Source organism: Podarcis raffonei, chromosome 3, assembly GCF_027172205.1.
Source record: "Podarcis raffonei isolate rPodRaf1 chromosome 3, rPodRaf1.pri, whole genome shotgun sequence".
Taxonomy (NCBI): domain Eukaryota; kingdom Metazoa; phylum Chordata; class Lepidosauria; order Squamata; family Lacertidae; genus Podarcis; species Podarcis raffonei.
The window spans coordinates 71,031,856-71,052,566 of NC_070604.1; the positions used below are offsets into that span (position 1 = coordinate 71,031,856).

General features: G+C 41.8%; 2 protein-coding genes across 4 annotated transcripts in view; both read left to right on the forward strand.

Moving 5' to 3' along the window:
* Positions 1 to 149: 149 nt before the first annotated feature.
* GTF2H5 (general transcription factor IIH subunit 5) lies at positions 150 to 3,086 on the forward strand. The gene is made up of 3 exons (XM_053382269.1): positions 150 to 181; positions 1,424 to 1,481; positions 2,761 to 3,086. The coding sequence occupies exons 2-3, from the start codon at positions 1,447 to 1,449 to the stop codon at positions 2,939 to 2,941; spliced, it is 216 nt and encodes a 71-aa protein (XP_053238244.1). The 5' UTR covers positions 150 to 181; positions 1,424 to 1,446; the 3' UTR covers positions 2,942 to 3,086.
* A 10,054-nt stretch (positions 3,087 to 13,140) lies between these two features.
* Positions 13,141 to 20,711, forward strand: part of TULP4 (TUB like protein 4) — a 93,757-nt gene continuing 86,186 nt past the window's right edge. Inside the window, exon 1 of one of the 3 annotated variants that reach the window (XM_053382273.1) lies at positions 13,141 to 13,350. The gene's annotated coding sequence lies outside the window, so the exon portion shown is untranslated. Of the gene's footprint in view, positions 13,351 to 13,422; positions 13,659 to 20,711 lie in introns of those variants that run through there. The other 2 variants (XM_053382270.1, XM_053382271.1) reach the window with 2 other exon arrangements.

The window sequence follows — 20,711 nt, forward strand, 5'->3', positions numbered from 1 at the left end:
AGCCCCCCCTACGCACGCGCGCAGCAGCCGCCGGCAGATTCCAGCCAATCCCACCGCGAGCCAAGACGCGCGCGCGGGGGTGGGGTGGTGGGCGGGAGCTCGGCGGCTTCAACTGCGCACGCCTCTTCCGGTTTGCTGGAGAGGCGAGACCTCCGAGGGGATGCTGCCGGTTGTGTGAAACGTAAGAGGGTGTTTCTCTCCCCCACCCCGCCTTCCCCTTGTTTGTCGTGTTCGCCGCTAGCGCTTTCCCTCGGCCAGAGTAGCTGTCCTCGCGCACCTCAATTTCCCTCTTGTTGTGTTGTGTTGTGTGTAGAGAAAGGTTGATGTGATGCCTGGTGGCCAACGCTGAAATGTGCGAATGGGTTAAGGCAGCTTTGTCCCCGCCACCTGATTCTAAACCTGAGAGCCTCTAGCTCATGAATGATAGCTCCCCCCCTTTCTTTCTTGAAAATATTACTTTTTACTTACATAGAGTATGAGACTCTAAATCTCAGGGTTGTGGGTTGGAGCCCCACGTTGGGCCACAGATTCCACGGCATGGGGTTAGACTAGATGACCCTGATGGGCCTTCCGAACTCTACAATTCTGTGATTCTATGTTGAGTGCTAGTACGTGTTTAAATACTGGTATGCATTCAGAATTTTGTTAACACGTAATGAAATAAATAAATAAATTTTAAAATTGTCCACCTTAGAGACCAACTAAGCTTTTCTGTGCATGCACACTTCTTCAGATACACTGAAACAGAAGTCACTAGACCCTTATCCCATGGTACCTTTGGTTGTGGACGGGATCCATTCCAGAGGTCCTGTCGGATCCCGAGGTTTCCACATGCGTGTGCAGTGAAACCCGGTAAAATACTTCCAGGTTTGCCACACGTAACAGTATATAGTGGGAGGGTGGGGTGGGGTTTTTCTCAGAAGGGTAGTAGGAAATGGGTGATTGACTCAATGGGTATGGTAAACCTGTTGACAACTGTTAACGACTGCAATTAGTCCTACAGGAAAAATCAAGGGATAGTATGCAGATGACCAAAAATAGCTTTAGCATATGTAATGAGACAAGAATCTAATATCTCTATTCAGACCAGGTCTCTCACTAGTTTTCAGTTTAGTAATAAGTTGTAATTCAGCAACTTCTCTTAACAGCCAGTAATGCGTAATGTTAGCAACTTGTTTTTACTTGTTGTAAGGTGATTGAGAATGCAATTCTGTGCATGCAAAATACCTAACTGGTTTCAATGAGGCTTCTTTTCCTGAATTCCTCCATATCTAAAGGTAAAGGGACCCCTGACCATTAGGTCCAGTCGTGGCCAACTCTGGGGTTGCGGGACTGAAGCCTTAAAACTTCAGTAAAATTTATTCTCCTATAAACTGTGTCACACATATATTTTTACTCCTTTTTTATTTATCGGTTTCTTTAGGAGTCTGAATACCTTTTGTGAAGATGGTGAATGTTTTGAAAGGAATACTTATAGAATGGTAAGTAGCACATTATATGTGGGGCTGCCTCTGAAGATGGTTCAGAAACTTCAGCTGGTGCAGAATCCAGCAGCCAGGTTGTTCACTGGGGCAAGACCATTTGAGCATATAACACTAATCCTGGCCCAATGCACTAACTGTCAATCAGTTTCTGGGCCCAATTCAAAGTGCTGGCTTTGACCTACAAAGCCTTAAATGGCTTGGGACAGCAATACTTCAAGGACCACCTCTCCCCCTATGAATCAACCTGGACCATGTGATTGTCATCTTAGGCCCTTCTTTGGGTGCCTCTTCTGTGAGAGGTCCAAAGTGTGGCAACATGAGAACAGGCCTTTTCTGTGGTGGCTCCTTGTTTGTGGAATGCTCTCATCAGGGAGGTTCACCAAGCACCTTCATTATATATCTTTATGTGCCAGGCAAAAACTTTCCTTTATAACCTGGCCTTTGTTTTTTAACTATCTGGCCTTTTTAAGTGAGCAGAATGTTTTAAGTGTATTTCATTTTCCTCTTGATTTTAATGTATTTATTGGCAGGAGGGTTTGTTTGGTTGAAAGCTGCTTTGGGTTGCCCTGGCTAAGCTAAAGCGATGGACAAATTTTATAAACAATAATGAATGAAAGTGGTTATTATAATTCCTGAATGAAATCATTGGCATGGAGTATGAATAAAAGTACGAGACTCGAAAAAGTGGCATAGCCTTTCCTAAATCCAAGACTCTTGAGATACAAAATAAATATCTTACTTCAAATTGTTGAACAACCCTGCAATATGTTATGCTTTAATTTTTGTGTGTTATACCACATTTCCTTTCCCCTCTAGTTGAAAAGTATTGTTGCTTGTAATACAGCTATCATTCCTACTACCATAGCCATATGATAATACAACTACCATAGCTCTATGATTGTGTTCCCTGTCCAGCTCAGCCTATTTGAAGGCCAGATTTTTACATTATAAACAGCTTGACTGAATTTTAGTTGTATTTTGATAGGTTAAGCTCAAAGAGCTGCTCAGACTCCTAGCTTTCAAAAGGGGTCTTAACTGCAGCACTCCCAATTTCTTTTTCTGAAGCTCACCAGCTATGTAATAACTTTAGAGCACTCTGGGGATTTCAGTAATGCTTCTGAAGACCATCCAGTTTCCATGACTACAGAGGTAAGTAACAAACCAGTCCTGCAAACGTACTCCTGAGCTGCCTTATAGTTCAGTTATTCCAAAAGAGTGTAAATTTAATTCAGTTAAAGTATCGTGTGATGTGACCATTTTATTTGTGCCTCCACAGTGACCCAGCCATGAAGCAGTTTCTGCTGTACTTGGATGAATCAAATGCCCTGGGGAAGAAGTTCATCATACAAGACTTGGATGAAACACATGTCTTTGTGTTAGCTGAGATGGTTTACTTCCTGCAGGAGAAAGTGGGAGAGTTAATGGACCAAAACTCTTTTCCCATTACACAAAAATAGAAAACGGGACTGGAATTGTCTGTGTCTAACTACAATCAATAAATGTGGAACTGAAACTTTATGTGTAGATATTCCTGGTAATAGATTTGGTGGGGATTCAATAGCAAAAGTCACTATAGCAAATAAACTATTTAATTAGATTGTATGTTCAAAATTCTCTTTGATTTTCTTGCTGTGGTAGTTACAGACTATGAAGTATAGTTTTTTGATAGCCAGTAAAGTGTCTGCCACTGCAAGTGATTTTAGAGTTTACTTGTTTGAACTTTAGGCTATGCTTTATTGAGGGTGGGGGAAATCAATATTCATATTGTTTATTCTTTGTAACTTTCCTTTTAGAGGGAAGATAACCTTAAAGCACATATGCCTTCCGTTTTTAATGGATTGTGCGACTTTTTACAGGACCAAAGGAGACTACCAAATTTCATGTGATGGGCCTTGAAAAATAAACAATAATATGAATCCTGCATAACATTGAATAATTTTCAACAGGTTTATAGCTCTGTCTTATACATTTTTAGAGAACTACATTTCACTAAGTTTCATCACGTTTGTGTATAGGATTGCAGTCTTAGGCACACTTACCTGGGAGTAAGCCCAGTTGAATTCAGTAGGATTTACTTCTGAGTAGAAATTGCACTGTTGGAAAGTATTCTTGTGCTTGGTTTGGTCAGGCTTTTATTTTTTAGCATTTCAGGAATTTTCTTCTTTTGATTTATAGGGTTCATTATGAACCCTACTGAAATGAAGTTTGAAACTTTTATTCAAGCTTTTACAATATTGTATAAAAATAGTGCAATAAAGATTTTATAGCTAATTATGAAATCTAAAAAACAGGAAGGAATTATACTTTTGGGCACTGAGAAGGTTAGTATGTATTACTTGCACCTGCTTCTACCGATGCAGATGTTTTCCCGTTAATTTAAAATCATGTCACTCGCTAAGTGGCTATTATGGTGATGCAACACAGTTACCAATTATAACGCACAAATCACGTTTAATGCCTTTGGACTCGTAATATTTAAGGGTAAAAAGCCCTGTGTTGTTCCTGTTGTACAGATGGAAGATGAAGATGCTTAAGGCTATGCAGTCATTCTCTGGGTAGCATGACCTTTGTATGTGGGTCCAAGGTCAATGCTCTACCTAGTGGGCCATATCAATCCCTTATTGTGTCAAGAAGCTTTCCTCTCTTCCTTTCACAAAAAAAAAAAATTGTATTCTAAGCTTCAGCTTGTTGCTGTGCATGGATGGGAGAAATCAAAATGTGAATTTTAAGGGAAAGAGCAAGCCATTTCTTCTCAGATGCTTGATACAGCACCAATAATCTATTAAGATTCTGATTTAAATCAAACACACCTGCTGGTCTAAAAGCCTTATCAATGAGAAAATATACCAGTAAGGGGAGCTTACCAGGTTTTACAACAATTTGTTTTTTTAAAAAAATCCAAAACAAATTGAAAGAATGGCATAGCTGCTTCCCTTGCCCTCTAGTCTGTTGCTTTCTTTATAAAAGGAGAGTGAGAAATCTGAGATGTATTTTATTTTAAACAGATGCATGGTTTCTTTCAGTTAGTTCATTACTTATGCAGGAAAAAGGAAGGAGTTGTCACTTTTTCAAGCACTGGTAACATGCTTAAGCAATTAAAATGGGGTTTTATTAATCTTGTTTTCCCAGTTTAATAATTTTGGATTCTCGTGCGCATTGAAAGAGAATCCTGACACAGTGCAAGGGAATTGTCTAGGGCAAGAATGACCCACAAGCAGCTTGAAGGCAGCAGCTGGCCTATGAGATTATTTGTCCAGCTTTCAGGACTACATGCAAGGAAGCAGCATCCATGATCCCACTACTTGGCTCTGCTTTCATGCTGTTTTCCTTCTCCCCTCCCCTGTTAGTTTCCTTTTGTGCTCTCTCTCTCACCTCCCTGCTTTATATACGTTGGTTTTATAAAGTGCATATGTGATACTCATACTCTGAGCCCCTTGGTCAAAAAAGCATCCCACAAATTAGAATGAAGCAGCTGGCCATCACTGTTCTAGATCTCTTTCCAGCCCCTCCCATTCAGCTGGCTTCTGTAATGCTATGCTCTGAAGACACTTGTGCACCTCTTCCAGAGGTGCATGCAAACAGAAATGGGGCAAGAGCAGGTTTTCCACTGAAATTGTTTACCTTTGGCAAAGAAGTCATCTGCATGACCCATCTCTCTCTCTCTTTTTTTAAAGAGCAGTGAACAAAGAGTCAACACAAGAACGTAGAAAGTCACCCGAGACACTTATTTCTTTTATTATGCTTCCTACACTAATCATATCCAAAAGAGCATGTTCCATTGTCAGCTCAGAGAATGGTCTGTTGGCACATGCAGTGATGCATTTCTGATGAATCTGTATCCTTGGAAGCTGTCCAGGTGAGAGCCTGTTGGGAATTATATATAAGCTGCTCTGAGCCCTTTGTAGGCAGGGTGAGACTTAATAAAACAAAATAAGTGCCTTTAAAGTCAGGAATTACTCTAATCAATATATGTGTATTGATTATGAGTGATATCATAGTGGAAGGATGCTTGATTTTAATCTATTATATAAAAGGAGGATGGGAAGAAATGTGTTTATTCAGAGAAGTTACATCCTGCTGAGACCCTGAGAGGCTCTCAAAGCAGCTTGCAAAGGACTTGCACAATACAATCACACTCAAGTGTAGCATCAGAAACATAAATAGACATAGCAGGATAACAGCTATTTTTGTATTTCCAGACGTGGGGAATTGACCATTCTGTTTTTTAATTTCCGATAGACTGGTATAACCTGAAACCTGCACAACACCCAATAGAGCCTTGTTTGAATGTCTGCTACGTCCTCTCATCCTCCCACTACCATGCTTTCCATTTACCGGTAACTTGATAAAACAGCACATACATGCATACATACATAATTTTATTTGTATGCTGCCTTTCCATAGTTCAAGCCATGCTCAAGGCGGCTTTCAACATGAAAAATATACATAATGACAACATAACAAAAGCTGGAGAACCAAAAGGCTTGCACACTATTTTGTGACCTTTTGATAGGCCTTTGGAATTTGTCTTATAGGCAAAGATAGCTTCTTCTTTTTTGCTTTTTGTATAAGTAACATGGTGTCCTCATATGGTGCCATGATTATCCAAGCAACATTACCTGCCCTCCTTGGTCTTCCCTGGTGTTTCCCTTTGATCACCAGACCTGAGGCATGGGAATAGGTCAAGTAGCTAGAACTCAGCCCATGATGGAGGGAACCAATTTTCCTGAGGACCTTGAGCAAAGGAAATAGAGGTGAGCAGCTGGAACTCCCTCATCTTACGAGGGAGGCAAGTCTCCCCCTGCTGGCAAAAAAATAAGTCAGAAACAGTAAATTCCATTTGGGTTTCTGGTGGTACAGTTCTACTGGTTTACTGAAGGCCACTTTTTATTTTTAGGTATTGATATTCAACAGATTCTCTTGTTCCCTAGGCTCACAAACACGTTTTTTAATTGTTTATTGTCTGAGTTTATTGTCTCCATTGCTTGCATCACGATGCCTCACTTTGAGATGAAAACCACTTTAGTGAAAACTCCATATAGCATGAGACTTGGTAGAATTAAAACATTTGAAGTTTTTCACTTAGTGACTACTGCCATTTTCTGGGAGGCTTGGGTGTTATTTATATTAATATTAACAGTGAGAGGCACTGAAGGTAGGCCAATATTTGTGGCACTATAACATTGCTATTGCTATTTCAATATTGTAAAGGTAAAAGGTAAATGTACCCCTGCCCGTACGGGCCAGTCGTGTCCGACTCTAGGGTTGTGCGCTCATCTCACTTAAGAGGCCGGGGGCCAGCGCCATCCGAAGACGCTTCCGGGTCACGTGGCCAGCGTGACGAAGCTGCTCTAGCGAGCCAGCACCAGCACAGCACACAGAAACGCCATTTACCTTCCCGCTATAAAGCGGTACCTATTTATCTTCTTGCACTTAGGGGTGCTTTCGAACTGCTAGGTAGGCAGGAGCTGGGACTGAAAGACGGGAGCTCACCCCGCCGCGGGATTCAAACCGCCGACCATACGATCGGCAAGTCCTCGGCACTGAGGTTTTACCCACAGCGCCACCCGCGTCCCGCGTTCAATATTGTTTTAAGGCCCAATGGCTCATATTTAGATCAAAGCCAATATTGCTAGGCTGATACAGATGTAAAGGAAGAAACAATGTCTCTGAAAAGTATGATATAAAAAAGGCAGTAATAAAAGTAGGCAACACTAACAGAGCAATCCTGTGCAAATTTACTCTGAAGTTAATTAGCATTTAGTTCAACGGGGTTTGTTCCCAGGTAAGTGGCATAGCATTTCAACCCAAGTACGTCATCAGGTGATGAGAATAAAAAGTATTTGTTTCTTTTATTATTTCTAGCCCACCCTTAATCATAAATGATCTATGGTTAGGGTACAATAAAACATTTAAAAACCTTAATAATACCATAAAACAAGAGCAGTTAACAAATCAATACCGAGAGCTACCACAGAAATAATTATATCTTAACACAGTCTGGATAGTAATACTTCACAAATGCCTGAGCAAATAAATATATCTTCACTTTGCTGGGAACAAAACCAAAGAAGAGATGGCAGCAGTCATATCCCAAGAGGGAGGCCATTCCACAAATGGGGTGTCACCACTGAGAAGGCCTCCCATGTCACCACGTAAGAAATCTCACCTAGCAGTGGAGCATCAAGAAGGCCTCCTCTCAACTATGATGGGGTACATTTCTGGACTTTTTTAAAAGCAGAAACTGATGTTGGGGAAACAAGTCTCCATTTTCAAATATTCATGTCACTGGACAGACATTCAAAGATTTCTGAATTTGAATTTTGAATCAGAGATTTGATGACTACAACTTGGGACATTTTTCTAGTTTGGGAGTATCTTCAGTGTTTGGGGTGGTCTGTATGTATCATTGTTCAAATTTTGGTGAAAAGGCCTGGATTTTTGTCCCCCCAAATGCATATATATTTAACATCAATTTAGCACCAAAAGTCCTCAAATCCAGCCCATCTACTCCACACTGGACATAATATGACATCAGGTGTGGACTATGAAATGCTCCCTATGAGAATTCTAGCTATTCCCTCTTGATTTATAATGTGTAATTGGCACATTCCAGTGTCAATAAAAATATTTCTTATTTAGATGCTTGTTGGTTTCAGTATTTGCTGTTGGTGGTTGCTCTCTACTTTTTCACTTTTTTCTGTTTGTGTTTTTTCTTTATTAAAGTTAGCTAATTTGGAAGCTCCATTGTGGAGCTAAATGGTGTAATACAAAATTTTAATTTGCTGATTTCAGACAATTATTATTTTATTTTATTATTCATTAAGTTTATATACTGCCCTTCATCCAAAGATCACAGGGCAGTTTACAGCATAATTATCCAGATGTAACAACTTGAACTGAGCAACTGCAAAGGGCTATCCCAATTCACTCTAGATATCACGGGTCTGTGAGATATATCTTAAAAGAAAGAACAGGCTGCTATTGTGCGTGTTCTGTATTATACTGATTTTTATGCTTATAACACAAATGAGAGGAAACTAATTCGGTGAGGCAGGATGTTCAGCTCAGCAATCATTAATCCGGATAATCAGGTATTACAAGAAGTGAGTAAAAAGCTGAAGAGTAGCCTTTCCAGATTTCTCAGGACTCCAAACACTTCCACTTGTGGCTGACATCATTTGTCATGGCTAGTGTTTGCATGTGTCCCATTTTTAAGCTTGGGCTTTAACAAGCGTGATAGATCAAAGGTGTGCATGGACTAGAGTAATGTCTTTAACAACTAAAATTGTTTGCACAATGTTTGAAAGGTGATCCTATATCTGTACTGCTAGATGTATGTTCAGGCTTTCCACAAGTTCAAGAACTGCACGATTGAGATTTCCAAACATGTGGAGAATCTATGTGTGTACAAGTGTTTGCTCATCTCCTTTTCTTTCAGCACAGACAGTTGGCCATGGTAATATTGGGAGCAGCTGGGCTAGACAGATGAGATCCTGCTCACCTCTTTTGTATGGTTCTTACAAGTGCTATTTTTCTAGAAAAAGAGGTGCCGGAACTCTCCATGAACTCACCCTTGTTCTCTTATAATGGCAATGGCACCCAACTGAGTTCCCGTGATCTCCGGCTGAAAAAGCCCTGGTTCCTACACACAGGAGGAACAAGTGAATAGGGCTCCTATTTCTTGTGTCAAGTAGACTGTGGAGAGATGGAGTTGTATTCAGTAGATTCCGTGTGTAGGTTTCAACTAATGCGTCATTCTTGTGGAAACCTATGCAAGGACTTCTGCAAGAGCAATGGGATTTCCCCCACTTCTATGCAATTGGCTTGGGATAGTGTGAAGAGAACCCTGAGAAAAGCATGGAAGAGGAGATGGGGATCGTTCTGTCTGGCAACCTGAATTTTTTTTGCGCTGACAGAACGATTGCCATAGCGCTATACAGTATTGAACTCCTCCCACTGAAATGAATAACCCTAAGTTAAGTCATGTCTATTAATTTCAATGGGTCTAATTCTGAGTAGGAGTAGCATTTGATACCATCCAAAGTTATTATATCTTATATAAAACCATAGAGTTGGAGGGGACCTTTTAGGCTTTCTGGTCAAAGTTTTGCTCAGTGAAGGAACTACAGAGCTGCAGCCTCTCTTTAAAAATGTTCACTGAGGGACAGCCCACTTCTTTTCATTTAACAGATCAGTTAACAACTGAGTGTTAGATTGACACCAACTCAGAGCTGCTTCTGATAATACTTGTTGCTTTCACAGGAGGGCACTCACAAATCACTCCCATTAAAAAACATGGTAGACATTCTGTGCCACAGACATGATTTGTTCTGAAATTTGCAACTTTCTTCTGGATTTGTGAATAGTATTGACGTTATTGTTTTTGTCTGGGAAATTACTCTCCTGTTATTAGAAACGGTGATATTGGGATTCAGCAGTCAACAGATGTGGTAACATGATACCTCTGTATGCTAGTGAGGTTTTCTATCAAGACTCTGAGAAATCCAAGAGCATAAAATATAAAAAAAACTAGTGTGATACTGCTAGGCAGGTAGGACAGAAGGAAACAGGATCCATGGTGAATATGCCACACTCATTCCCCAACCAAGAGAAATTTAGTTTTGCCCTCTAACAGATTTTATCTGGGATGGTGTTTATGCAAGAATTATAGTACAATCAAGGCAAAACTCAATTATGCTTATTGTCATTCAATCCAACAAATTTGCAGTGCTGGATTCTGTATTCTACGTGTTAGGAGAGCTAAGTGTGTGTGTTTTTTAACAGAAGACAATTTACAACATGCAACATCTCCTCCAGGCTGTCATTGCTTATTGCTGCAAAGATCCCACCATGACTTTGCTGAAACCAATTTTACAGGATTTTGCAACATGTCAAGCAACATCCTGAAGAAGCAAAAACAAGTACCTAGAACAATGACTAAGACTTTTACAGTAGATTAAGGAGCATAAAACTATCAGTGACTACTAGTCATGTTGGCTATATTCTACCTCCACTGTCAGAGGCTGTATGCTTCTGAATGCCAGTTGCTGGGGAATACTAACAAGGAATGATTGCGAGCAACACCATGGGAAGGGTCTTTCCAGGTATCCCAAACCCCTGCTTTCGGAAGCCTTGTAATATGCCACTGTAGGAAAGTGGCTGCGAGCAGCATCATGGGAGGGTCGGTTTGGATTTCTCCATGGGAGGGGTTTCAAGGAACGAAGGTGAAACTCAAGCTCTCTTGTTGTTTCTGCTGTTATGCTATTATACTGGTAGCATTGAAATGTTCTTTGTATGATGTTTTATATGCTATTATAGTGCTATTTTATTAGTATGAAATTGTTTTTTGTGATTGCCATTTTTGAGGCATACTGCTGCTCTTTTTGTTAAGTTGCTTTGTGCATGATTTTTGTGTGTGCAAAGGTGGCATAAAAAATTAATTATTATTATGAGAGTGATGCTGCTGCACTCAGGCCCTGCTCGTGGGCTCCCTATAAGCATCTTGTTTGCCATGAAGAGAACAGAATACTGGACTAGATGAGTCTTTGGCCTGATCTAGCTCGGCTCTTCTTTTGATTTAAATTTCAGTGTAACTATTGCTCAGAAATCCATTCCACTCCAGAGACACCCTCTCTAACTCCAGTGCTCATACCAGGTTATTTTATTTTATTAAAATGCTAAATCAAGCATACAACAAAATAATCACAGAAAACAGGTATTAAAATATCGAAGCAGAGACAGGGGCGGGGGAGGGGGGCACAGAGACATCAGTAATACAGTCCAGACTTTCAATATAATACAAACTATAACAAGTTTATACAAATAAAAATACCATTCCTTATTTTCAGGGGGTGAGGTGGGTTTCCATCACACCTTTGTCTGTGAACCTCTGCACGTATTCCTACTCTATTGTTTTATCCACAGCTCATACCAGTTTTAAACCTGTATCTGAATCTTATTTGAATTAATAGTTTATTCATCAACAGGGCACTTGCGACTTTCTGCCTCATAACTTCAAAGGATAATAGTTTGTCTATTTCCCATGTCGACAACATTTGAGCGATTATTAAAATGTCCCCATCATGTTATTTCTTACTTGTCATTTTAAAGTGAAATTCTCCTTCAGAGTTAAATTAGCTGGAACAGAAGCTATATGCATTCTAGTAAATTCCATTTTTTATTATTTCAGCAAGCCTACCTAAACATATAATCTATTTCCACAGAGGTGTGTCTGAATTTATTATGCATCGAATGCTGAAGATGCACCTCTTCACCCTGGCCTTTAGAGATACGGTATATTATTAAGGACCCACCCTATTCCTGGCTGTACTTTGTTTTAAATTGTTTTTATTATTGCATTGACAAACCACGGTAAGCTGCCTTGGGACCTTATGGTGAAGTGCAAGTAAGAAATTTAAATCATCATCATTTTGCAGAGTTGTGTGTTCGCTCTGTGTTTGGACACCTCAAAAGATGTTGTAACCTAAATTTGCATGGTTATTGAGATCAAGGAGTGGATTTTCATCTGTGAGGATGCAACTCCCTGCCATTTTGAATCAAGAAGGCGGACCCAAACTTTCAAAACTGCACTGATTTTTTGTTTTATTAGAATTCCAGAGCAATGCAAGTTATGAGGGTGCTAGTAATAACAACATTGGTTTTAGGTGGTTTACTGTTTTTATTTGTTTTATTGTTATTTGTACACCTCTTTTAAGTTTTTATTTTATTGTTTTAAAAAATTTATTATGTATACTACATTGATTAAATGATTTATAAATCCAGTGGCAGACTTGGGGGGTCTGTGGTGCCCTGTGCAATGCTAAAATTTGGTCCGCCCGTTCTACATTATTGTTGCAGCGACCCTTGCAGTGCCAGCGCCCAGTGGAACTGAACTGGTAGCGCTACCCTAAAACCGCCTCTGAACATTCATTCTAAATACAAACACATCTTTTCTGAATTATAGAGGATTAGGCAGAATGGCTGCAATTAGGAACTAGGAAAGCGAGGACACACCCTTTTCCATCCTGGGAGGCCCATTATATATGACAGTTATAAAGCTATTGATGCTGGATCAAGGTTAGCGCTGTAGGCAGCAATAAGACAGAATTTGCAGTTGTTGCTCCAGAAAAAAACCAACGGCCTATAAACCACCTAAGAATCTGTACTTAAATATACCACAAAGAAAACACATCCCTTGGGGAAGTTGCACAACACCCCAGCATGATGTCTTAAATCACGGGAATATTATTAAGCAATGCAGTTATTAATGATATTACAAACGTTCAAAAAACGCAGTGGCAAATGATAAAACAATAACGGAATCTTCCTTTCGCGATGAAAATAAAGGAATCGCATTGAGGCAGCACCAGGCCGAGGCCTGAAAGCCGCATCCTTTGACCCGGAGCGACTGCCTCCGCTCCCGTATAGCGGGGTGGACAGGCTCGGCTGCGATGCCCCGCCGCGCGGAGGGGCAAAAGCGCTCTGCACGTGCTCAGAGGCGCGGCTCGCCTTTGGCCTTCCTCGCGTGACACCGAGCGAGAGACCCCGACACTGAGAAGAGGAGGAGGAGGAGGAAGAGGGGGCCGAGGCGGAGTTGCGGGTGGGGAGGGGGCGGCGAGAGAACGAGAGAGAAGCAAGTAACATGTTGGGTCATGTGGCTGCGTCACGTGAAAGGGGAGTCAGGCCCAGCAGCAGGAGCAGCAGCAGGACCGAGAGACAGAGACACAGACAGACTCTGGACTCCGGGCTGGTTGGGGAGGAGCAACGGCAGGCAGACGGGGCTGGCGGGGCGGAAGCCACACAGGACGAGCTCTAGTGGCTGCCGCCGGCGCTGCCTGTTTAGTCTGCTGCGCCCTGGACGGAGGTAAGGAATTGGCCTGTGTGTCTCTGTGTGTGTGTGTCCCATTTTATTTTAACTGCATCCACCCACCCTATTAGCTGCTATGTGGACACTGGATCTCTCTCTTTTCTTTCTTTCTTCTTCTCTCTCCCCCCCCCCTCCAATTGCATTCCGTCCTGGCGGTATGATTCTCCCTTCCCCGCGGGAGGAGGATGCAGGATCTCTGTGTATGGGCGGGAGAACCTCGCCAGGGCTGATGTTGGTGCCTATAAAATCCTGCCCATCTCCCCTCCATGTCAGATCAGATGCTCCGGCTGCTTGTGAATGTTGAGGTATTTTATTTGTTTGTTTTTCCTCTCGCGATGGAGCAGAGCTGCTTCTCGCTCGGCAAGAGATTTCGTGTGGCTTTATTTTCATTTCCTCTATTATATTCATCATTATTTATTTTTTTAAAGGAGAGGGTGGGCGAGAAGAGCGTGGGACCTCTGAAAGCAGCAAAAATACAGGCTGCCCAGAGGTGTGGGGGTGGAGGCGATTGGGGTCGGGGTGGTGGCTGTGGCGGGTGGGTGGGTGGGTGAGTGGGAAGGTGGCTGTGTGTTGTTGTGTCATGCAAGGAGCCAGGTGGCTTCTGGTTTGTGGTTCTTTTGTTCTGATGGACCACCTGATTTTGCCCCCCCTTCAGGGTGCGCTGTTTTTGTCTACAGTCTTGCCTGCCAACTAGCCAGCCATCCAGGAGGCTATGTAGGAAAGGAGGCAGTGACTGGAATGGAGCCCCTTGTTTTGCTTGTGGTGTAGGTTTGCAGCAAAACCACCCCTCTTTCCTCTTCTCAAACCCCTTTCCTGTGCTTCCTTCCTATATGTCACGCCATTGAAGGAATTTTGATTTTCTGAACCTTCGTGTGTAATATAGCTTGCTGGATGGAATATACAGCATTGCTAGAGATGGACCTGGCAGTAGCTGCCAGCTTTAAGGACAGAAGAAAGGAGGAGAAACAGCATTAGTTGTTGTCTGAAAAATACTGATGTCATTTACCTGTAGTGCTGGACTTATGGTTAAGTCAGTGGTGGACTTATGATTAAGTCTTGTTTTGATCTGGATGTTTTTGCTACCGTGTTTCACTTCTTACAAATGATGCTAATTTCTGCACAATTTGAAGATGGCATCACTAAACCTTTTACCTAAAAACTTAGGAGATAGGGAACAAGTAATCAATAAGGTCCTGGGAAGGAGATTCTGTGAGCTTTCTCTGCTACTACAACTAATCAGACAGTGTGATAACTTTCTCAGCTCTAGGTTAATGGGCAATATCTCCAGCCCTGTCATTTTCTTTCTAATGCTTGTTTATTTCAAATAAAAAGGAGAGTTGGTGATGGACTTTCCAGGTTACCCCCCCCCCCATAGCTGGTACATGTATCTGTGTTTAGTTATTCTTGCAACATGCAGGAATAGTTTTGACTAGGTAGGCAATAGGATGTAAAGGGTCATCTGATGAGAACTGTTGGCCATACAACTATATGTTATGCAGCATGTTTCACTGGCAGGTCCATTTTATCTGAAATTTGAAATTTGTCTGCCCAAGGCATCCCTTTCTTAAGCCACATGCTGTGCTCTCAAATGAGAGGCTTTGGTGTTTGTATTCTGATGGGGTTTGCAACATCAGAAACCAGACACTGGCAAAATTAGTTTTAAATGCCAGCCTTTGCAAGACAAGTTTGTGAAGCGGAAGATGCTGAACTAAAAGCTCCTCATGCTCCCCCATCCCTCCCACTTAATCAGATTTAAATGGATGGTATCAAAATAAGAAAAGTAGCCCTATCATTTAGCATAGTATGGTTGCAAGCTCTGAAAATTATTTCGTGTTCACGATTCTTCTGATGAGGTTCCTAGAGTTTTTATAGTTTTACTAATATTTCATTTATATTGATCTTTTCTTTAAATAAAAATAATTTTAAAAATAAGATTTGGTTTATTCATCATAGTTTTGCATAAACTCCAGCTGAGAACTAGAATAGCATATTGATTAAGAATCAGCTGTGGGCTAGGACAGTCCCAGTTCACATCTCACCTCTGCTATGAACATAGTAGACAACTAAGCTACAGTTCAGGCTCAGTGTGCTGTCTGTGTTATAATAATACTGGTGTATGATACAAGGCTGTTGTTCACTGAGCTAGAAAATGTGCTATTTAAATATATTAGTATTATAGTAGTAGTAATAATAATGACTGCATTATTATTGATGTAGATCGGGGTTTCCCAAAGTTGGGTCTCCAGCTGTTTTTGGACTACAGTTCCCATCATTCCTGACCACTGGTCCTGCTAGGGGATGATGGGAGTTGTAGTCCAACAACAACTGGAGACCCAACTTTGGAAAACCCCAATCTAGAAAGATAGAGAAAGAGGGAATTGTGGGAATATTTACTGCATTGCGCCCTAGGTATAATGTCCTAAGTAAAATCGTAAGAGGGTGACCGTGTAGCCACAACAAAATGGGACAGAGAACTTCTCTGCTGTAAAGGATTAGGTAGAAGACAATTAATGTGCTATTGGGACAAGGTGGGTTGTGAGTGGCAATATTGCAATCTAGACCCAGAGAGCATATTTTCCATGAGATTAGTGGGTGGAGTTGGAGAAAGTGGAACTTGAAGTGTGGCAAGCAGGACATACTACCCTTTGAATAGGCAAAGGCAGAAAGCAAGGCTTCTGGTATGTAGAAGCAGACCTGGCCAATGCAGAGGTATCATCCTGCCCACCAACTGCAGAAGCTGATGTTGCACACTTCTATTCTCCCACACGAGAAGAGGTATCTGAGGCCTAAACACACACAATCCTTAGTAGTTCTGTAGGCTGTGTCCCAGCCTCACAACACAGTGTTCTTGGTTTAAGTCCATGGCATGCTATGATTGTATCCAGTGTATTGAAAACTGGAAGTGAGTGTTCCGGTTTTCGAACTTTTTTTGGAAGCCAAATGTCTGGCACAGCTTCCGCTATTGTTGCCAGCGTGCCTGAGCAATCGGAAACCAATTGGAAGTCGTACCTTGGTTTCCGAATGTTTCGGAAGTCGAATGAACTTCCAGAACGGATTCTGTTTGACTTCCAAGGTATGACTGTAATGTATGCACTGCATTGATTAGCAGCTGCTGCTTCAGACATGGGTCTCTCCCAGCCTTATCTGAGAAGCTTGGCATTGAACCTGAGACCTTCTTCATGCAAAGCAGGTGTCCTATCACATGCTGTGGCCCCTTGCATTGTTTGTGAAGAGCTCATCGAGAGCCGATTCCTGTTTGTTTTCTTCAAGCAAGGCATAGCAACCTCTGATTTGCCAAATGAAGGGCCAGTATGTGTTAGCAAGTAGTTCCTTGGAAGCTGTTAAATTGCCCCAGTGGCAGCACATCCTTCTGGGCTTGCCATATTAAATTAGTGACTTATTGCAAATGTAAAGCAAGCTCACAGCGATGCAAATTGAAGTGAACTTCATGTGGCCAACGCCATAATCTGCTCACAGGGCAGCCTAACCAGTTGGCTGGGTAATAAATCTGCCCCCCTTTTTTGTCATGAATCTGTTTTGCTATTCAGGAAAAGGGTTGAAATCTTGCAGAATATCAGAATTCATGGGTCCAGTAAAAAAAGTAAAAAAATTACAACTTAACTTATTCTCTGTCACCGTTATGATGGGCAATCTTCACTTCATAAATGCTGCGTAGAGCAATTTTCAATTGAGTGATTCAGAAAATAATTGGTATGTACGAATCAACTTTTGTGGAAGGCAACTGTCAAACACCTAGAAGAGTGAGTAATAGTTACTATTAACTTTCTTATATGTGATTCTACATAGCCTTATATGTTGAGCAGCTTTAAAAATGAAATGGAGAATATTTATGGGATGTGGAGAGAGCTCTGTAATTTAGAGTTTGCTTAACTTACACCATCCTTCCTCAACCTGGTACTCTCCAGATACATTGAACCTTGGCATCAGTCATCACTAGGCATTGGCCATGTTGACTAATGAGAACTGTAGTCCAAAACAAGAGGACGCAAGAGCAGGGGAGACTGGTTTAAAGGATGTAAAGTCCTGTAAGAGGGCAGCGTTGTGTGCCTCACCAGTACTTTAATTTATCTCTTACATACAAACCTATGTTATACTGAGTCAAACCACTGCCTTTCTCATTCAGTACCATATACATTGATTGGCAGTGTAAAGGTCCTTGCTTTTGCAGCTTTGGGACTAAGTGGTTTGATCACACTGCCCTGGTGGGGAAGAGCTGCAGCTCAGTAGTAGAGCATCTTCATGTACAGAAGGTCTGAGGTTCAACCCCTGGCACCTCGCGGCAGGACTGGGAAAGACCCTTGTCTGTAACCCTAAAGGCTGTGGCCAGTCAGTGCAGACTGAGGTGGGAAACCTAAGGCTGTGGACCAAATATGGCCCCCAGGTCTCTCTCTCTAGCCCTCAGGACTCTCCCCAGGGGAGGTTCTGTGGCACAAATATAAATCCTTGCGCTGACAGAACTACTTACTTGAATACCACCTATGGGCTCCAGTTCAACCTGGAAATAAGCTCAGTGAACTCAGTGTGACTTGCTTCTTCTGAGTAGACTTGCCGATGAGTAGATAATGCCCTGAAAATTGTCTTTTCATTTCCATTTTTGGTTTCTAATGGCCCGATCCAAATAGCTTGCTGTGCCAACAAAACTGAGATACAGTGACTGCCACGCCAGGCCACAGTTCTGACCTGTGGTATGGCAGCAACCCGAGAAGTTTCAAAATTTCAGTGCTGTTCCAATAAGACCTTTAGTCCAGTGTGGAATAAAAGCACCGCACAAAGCCTTTCAGTTTAGTTTATTTTCGTTTTTGTTTATTATTTACATCCTGCTTTTCTGTAGGAACAATTAAAGTGACTTACGGTAAAAAGGATCAAAATACATCAAGGCAAGAATAAACAAAATTAAAACACTAAATCCGCTGTAAGCAGTAAAAATGACAACAGTGGAAAACATTCAGAAGAGAGCAGTTATTAAAAATTCAAATCTCTAGCTTATAGCAGGTTTAAAACTCTTTGAATAGAAGATCATGCATTAAGAATTAGGTTGAATGTTTATAAAGCACTTCCTAACCACTGAAAGACAGGCAGAGAGGGAGCCCAGCAGGTCTCCACTGAGAGGGCATTCCACAATATTGGTTCCTCACCTAATCTTGCTTGTGAACAGGACAGAGAGCTTGTTCTTCTGCGACTTATTTAAGGGCTGTGTTCACAGAGGATTGAAGGGGTGGGGAGAGTCAGTACTGGGAATTGCAGTATTTGATAATGTCACAGATAGCAATCCTAAATTAGGAAAGCTGCACGTGCAGATTGGGTTTACCTCTCCTAGCGCACTGTTTTGTAGCTACATTTGAGCAAGCTGTCCTTTGTGTTATGGCAATTCAGCATCCTAAGAACGAGTGTCTGATCTTGTTACATTTCAGATTGTCTCTTCAGCTTTTATTGATAGCCCCAAGAGCCACAAACTTCATTTAAAAGTAAGATGAGAATGCCATGGCACGTAACATATATGGCACCCATAGACTTAGTCATATTAAACTGAGAGCTTTTGATCAAATAGCTTTTATTTGATGAATATTATCCTTTTTAAACAGACCAGTCATTAATTTGATGTATTAAATATGTATTTTATGCAAAACTCAGTATCTCAAAGACAAAATAGTTTGGTACTATCTTAAAGGCTAACAAATGTATTATGGCATAAGCACAGGAGCCAACAACATAAGCCATACCACATTTTCTAAACTGGTAATATATGGCAGGCGTGCGGAACAGTTTGCCCTCCAGACTTTGCTGAACTACAACTCTAATCAGCTGCAGTAAGAATGGCCAGGTATGATGGGAGTTGTAGCTCAGCAACATCTGGATAGCCAGATGTTTCCCAATCTGTTCCATAAAATTATCTCTTTAGGGAAGCTTGCCTGGCACCCATATTTTCCTTTTGGTGCAAGGCCAATGTTGATCTCTCAGGCTTAAAAAATAATAAAACAATAGCATTTTGAGACCTTGACTTTTCCTGCCTCTGTGGTACCCTCACATAACAGAGAAATAATTTTAAGAGGTGTTTTAATAAATAAATACAAACAATCAATAAATAATCAGTCTTGCTCATCAGTTTGCCCGTTTGCTGTTTCAAGGGGACAAGCCAGACTGCCTCAGTGCAAAGAGAATAAGTTAAACAAACCAGTCATTAAAGATGCCAACACTTTGATAATAGTGGGGAAATGTTCCAATCCCCTTGGGCATTCTCTAGCAGACTTGAAAGCTGCCATACCTAAAAAAGAAAGTTTCAAAGAGATTCTCTAGCATGAAACTGGAATTATTGTAAAATCTGCAAATGATCATACTTAGCCATTACCCATTAGACTAACTCACTTCGAACACCTTTTTAGATGTCAGTGTACACTATTTGTGTTGCATTGCCCATTCATTACCAATTGGGACTAGGCTGCTTACTCTGATTTGATCTTCTGTTTCAGGGACGGGGTTCAAATATATCCCCACATGCATCTGAAGAAAGCGTGAGGTCTCCATAGGGCAGCTTGGACTGGCTTTGCCTCCTACCAGTTACGTACCCCAGAGCTATGCTCCTTCTGGCCATGTGCACATTCAGCATACATGGATATATGCACACATGTACCAATGAATGCATGATGCATGTAGAATTCCACATGGGGGGCGGATTCTGAGTAATCCAGAGGACATTCTCCCATGTGGAGGTGCTCTCTGTATGCACAGCTGTATGCTTGTAGGACCTTTTCTCATGTGGGATGAATGTGTAGCCCAGCCTGGTATGTGGCCACTTGTACATTGGCAGTTGGGGCGGGGGAGGCTGATGGGGCAAGCAGCTGCCCTCTCAAAAAGATCACGTGTTTCACTTACCTGTTGGGTTGGGCCCTATAATCTTGCTTCATGAAATGTTCTCCCTGCCTGATGCCTCTGTCTTTACGCCTTACTAACATTTTCCTTACAAGAAGTCAAGGCAGCCTACATTGCTCTTCCTTTCCCCTCACAACAAAATTGTGTGGTAGGTTAGTATGAGAGGCAGTGATAGGCCCAAGGTCACCCAGTGTCCTCTGTTGCTGAGTAGGAGTTTGAACCAGACTCTCTGCAGTATGGGTCCAACCGCTATACTGCAATGGGAACCTTTTGGGCCCTGTGGGCCCTATGTTTATCTCCCTCCACCCCCACAGGTCAACTTTGACGGGTGGGTGGGGCTACCCACCTGCCAGTCATCTGGCATCATGATGACTTGTGCTTGTGGGGAGTGGACTCTACTTCAGCAGCATGTTCCCTGCAAGGAACACAGGGGTGAAGCAGCACCCAGCTGGACTGAACTCTGCCCCGCA

What these genes read in the sequence shown, in the direction of transcription:
- GTF2H5 (XM_053382269.1), top strand. Translation starts at nt 1,447, where the DNA reads ATGGTGAATGTTTTGAAAGGAATACTTATAGAATG. An exon ending in AAAGGAATACTTATAGAATG is followed by an intron (nt 1,482 to 2,760) that starts GTAAGTAGCACA and finishes GTGCCTCCACAG; the next exon opens with TGACCCAGCCATGAAGCAGT.